At 64.9% G+C, this 2,573-nt stretch overlaps 3 protein-coding genes across 3 annotated transcripts in view; 2 read left to right on the top strand and 1 right to left on the bottom strand.

The window, feature by feature from the left end:
- The window catches only part of H696_00744 (hypothetical protein), a gene marked incomplete at both ends in the record, with an annotated part of 1,860 nt that extends 1,189 nt beyond the window's left edge, over positions 1-671 (top strand). Inside the window, 2 exons of the mRNA XM_009494627.1 lie at positions 39-353; positions 459-671. Of these exons, the coding sequence (XP_009492902.1) occupies positions 39-353; positions 459-671 (528 nt within the window). The remainder of the gene's footprint in view (positions 1-38; positions 354-458) is intronic.
- A 255-nt stretch (positions 672-926) lies between these two features.
- Positions 927-1,462, bottom strand: H696_00743 (hypothetical protein; the record flags this gene model as incomplete). The annotated part of the gene is made up of 3 exons (XM_009494626.1): positions 1,329-1,462; positions 1,043-1,156; positions 927-935 (listed from the first exon to the last, which is right to left on the bottom strand). Exons 1-3 carry the CDS (start codon positions 1,422-1,424, stop codon positions 927-929), a joined length of 219 nt encoding a protein of 72 aa, XP_009492901.1. The 5' UTR covers positions 1,425-1,462.
- Positions 1,463-1,783: 321 nt separating this feature from the next.
- Positions 1,784-2,573, top strand: part of H696_00742 (hypothetical protein) — a 2,769-nt gene continuing 1,979 nt past the window's right edge. The window contains exons 1-3 of the mRNA XM_009494625.1: positions 1,784-1,951; positions 2,067-2,180; positions 2,246-2,409. Of these exons, the coding sequence (XP_009492900.1) occupies positions 1,894-1,951; positions 2,067-2,180; positions 2,246-2,409 (336 nt within the window). The 5' untranslated portion in view covers positions 1,784-1,893. The remainder of the gene's footprint in view (positions 1,952-2,066; positions 2,181-2,245; positions 2,410-2,573) is intronic.

Raw genomic sequence — 2,573 nt, 5'->3', positions numbered from 1 at the left:
CCCCTCCCCCCCCCCCCAGGACCTCTCCCTGCCCGAAGTGCATCAACTGCGAGCCCGGCATGTATCAGCCCAACTACGGGCACGTCGGCTGCCTTCTCTGTCCCCAGGGGTCCTTCGCCGAGCTGTCCGGCTCGGCCAACTGCACCCCCTGCGGAACGGGCTACTATTTGGACCAGTTTGGCTCGTCTCAAGCTGACGACTGCCGGATCTGCCCGGCCGGCTTTTACTGCCCATCGGTCACCACCGGGCGGCCGATCATCTGCCCGGAGGATTCCGTCTGTCCGGAAGGGTCCTCGGCTCCGCGCAACTGCAGCCCCCTGTCCGAGCCGGTCACCGGGGAGGATGGCCTCGTTGTGCGTGTTTCCCCTCCCCCCCCCCTGTCCCATTGTTTTTGCCCTGTCTCCCGCCGACCCTGCGGCCGATGCGCCCCATGTCCTGACGACCCATCCACCACGCAGGAGTGCAAGCCGATTGTCTTCTTCTATGCCCTGGTGTCGCTGGCCTGTGTGGCGGCGATCACCATTGTCGCCGTTCTGGTGGCGGTTGTCACTCGCAAGAAGGCCGACCCGGCCATCGTCAGCCAGATGATCCACCAAGAGAAGGACCGCCTGTTGGCGGACGATCCCCACATCCGTGGTGTTGGTGACACTCCCATGTACTCGGGCCTATGAGGGCATACCCCTCGATACGTGGGAGTGCCGGCCAATCAAGAAGACAAATAGGGTAACAACAGGTTTTTTTGTTTGTTTGTTTTTTTTCACTCTTCGAGTGCTTTATTCTTGCTTTTTCTTCGCCCCTTCGTTTGGCTACGCGCTGGAGTATGCAGGTGACGACGGCGCACACAGGGCACATCTACCCCTTTGCCTCTCGGAGAACTTTCTGTGCATGCAGAGCGGCAGGGGGGGGGGGGGGGAGCACACCCAGTGTTAGAGATCCTCGAGCAGAGTGGGGAAGAGGGAAAGCGGGGGCGGAACGAGGAGAAAGGGCGCGATCGGCATGAGGGGCTCAAGGATGGTGGGGGCACAAGGCAAAGTCCACACACCTCCAGGGCATTTTGCAGGGTATCGACGTCGATTTTTCGCAGGCCACTGGTCTGGGCCTCCGAGGCGGCTTGTGCCGCCAGGCGCCGGATGAAGACGATGTAGTTCAGGTAGATCTGACCCAGCGTCGGGAGTTTACACACGCGCGCGTATGGGTTTGTGTGTCAGCCGTGAGGAGGAAATCGCGGAAGAAGGGGGACGATCGAAAGAAGGAAGAAAAGGGCACCGAGCTCGGACGCCTGGCCAAGGGCAAAATGGAGGGAGCCTGGGGGCGGCATTGGGGCGCACCAGGAGGTCAGTGTTGGCGCCGAGCTTGAGGCCGGGCTGTGCCTTCTTGACCACACGCTTGATGCCCTGGCGAGGGCAGCGCCTCTGGGCGGTCATGCCGAGGAAAGAGGGGAGGAGGGGGGGGGGGGGGGGCGGGGGGAGAAATAAAAAGGGGGGGCTCGGTCGATCGCCGGTGTTTGGGTCTTCCGCCGGTAGCGGACCTCGCAGTGCAGGGCCCATTTATGGAGCGGGGGGGGGAGGGGGGCCGGACGCCCCCCGCAAGGCGGGACGGCCTGAGTTAGATCGAAGCATCCATCCGTCGGCACTCGCGGTGGTAACTGCCACCACAGTCTCGGCTAGTTCGCAGGCCTTCCCGGCCCGGCCCACCCCCCGCCCCGCGCCGACCGAAGGATGTGGTACTTGTGAAGGTCGCGCGGTGTTTTCCCCGGATGGGGGGAGGTTTCATGCCAGAAATCCTGTCCCCCTCCTCTCCTGCCCTCCCCCCCCCCTCCCCTGCTCACCAGCCGCGCGCCGCATTTCCCGCCCGCTTCCTGCATCCAAGTCGCCCGACCGCGGGGAGACCACCATGTCCAGCTCTGCCCCCGGGGCGCCGCCCCCCACTTCGGCCGTTTTCGGAGGAGGAGGTGCGCCCTTTCGTGCCCGATTCTCGACCATACTTTGGCCACCTTGTCTGGATGCCCCTCTCACTCGTGCTTTTACCCCCCCCCCCCTCCGCTCTTGCTCCCTTCACCGCTGCAGACGACACTCCTGCCGTTGTGCTGGAGATCGGCTCATACGCCACTCGCGCCGGTTGGGCCGGCGACCTCAGCCCCGAAGCTAACATCCTGTCTTCCATCAGTGTCAACACCTCGGGTGCGTCTTCGGCCCCCTGCCTTCCTTTGATCTTGCGCATTGCCCGATGCTCACACTCCTCGCAGATCCAGCCCGTGCGTCGCGGTTTGTCGGCGACCATGCGGTCTTCACCCGGCGCGATGATGCCGAGCTCATCCAGCCCATTCGCGCTGGCGCCGTGACCAACTGGGATGATGCGGAGGCCATCTGGTCGCAGGCTTTCAATCAGCTGGGCGCCGTGAAGGGCGAAGTGCGTTCCATCCAGGGCCCGTCCCGTGCCCCCCCCCCTCCCCCCCCCCCCCCCCCACCATTGGCCATGGGCCCACCCGCCCGTCCCCCCCTCCCCCGGAGAGTGCCCTCCCCGACAAGGCCGCTCGAGCTTCTCCCCGTGGCGGGTGCCTTGCCCAATCGGCC

This window comes from Fonticula alba (assembly GCF_000388065.1).
Source record: "Fonticula alba strain ATCC 38817 unplaced genomic scaffold supercont2.1, whole genome shotgun sequence".
Lineage (NCBI taxonomy): Eukaryota > Rotosphaerida > Fonticulaceae > Fonticula > Fonticula alba.
This window is presented reverse-complemented; position numbering and strand designations above follow the sequence as displayed.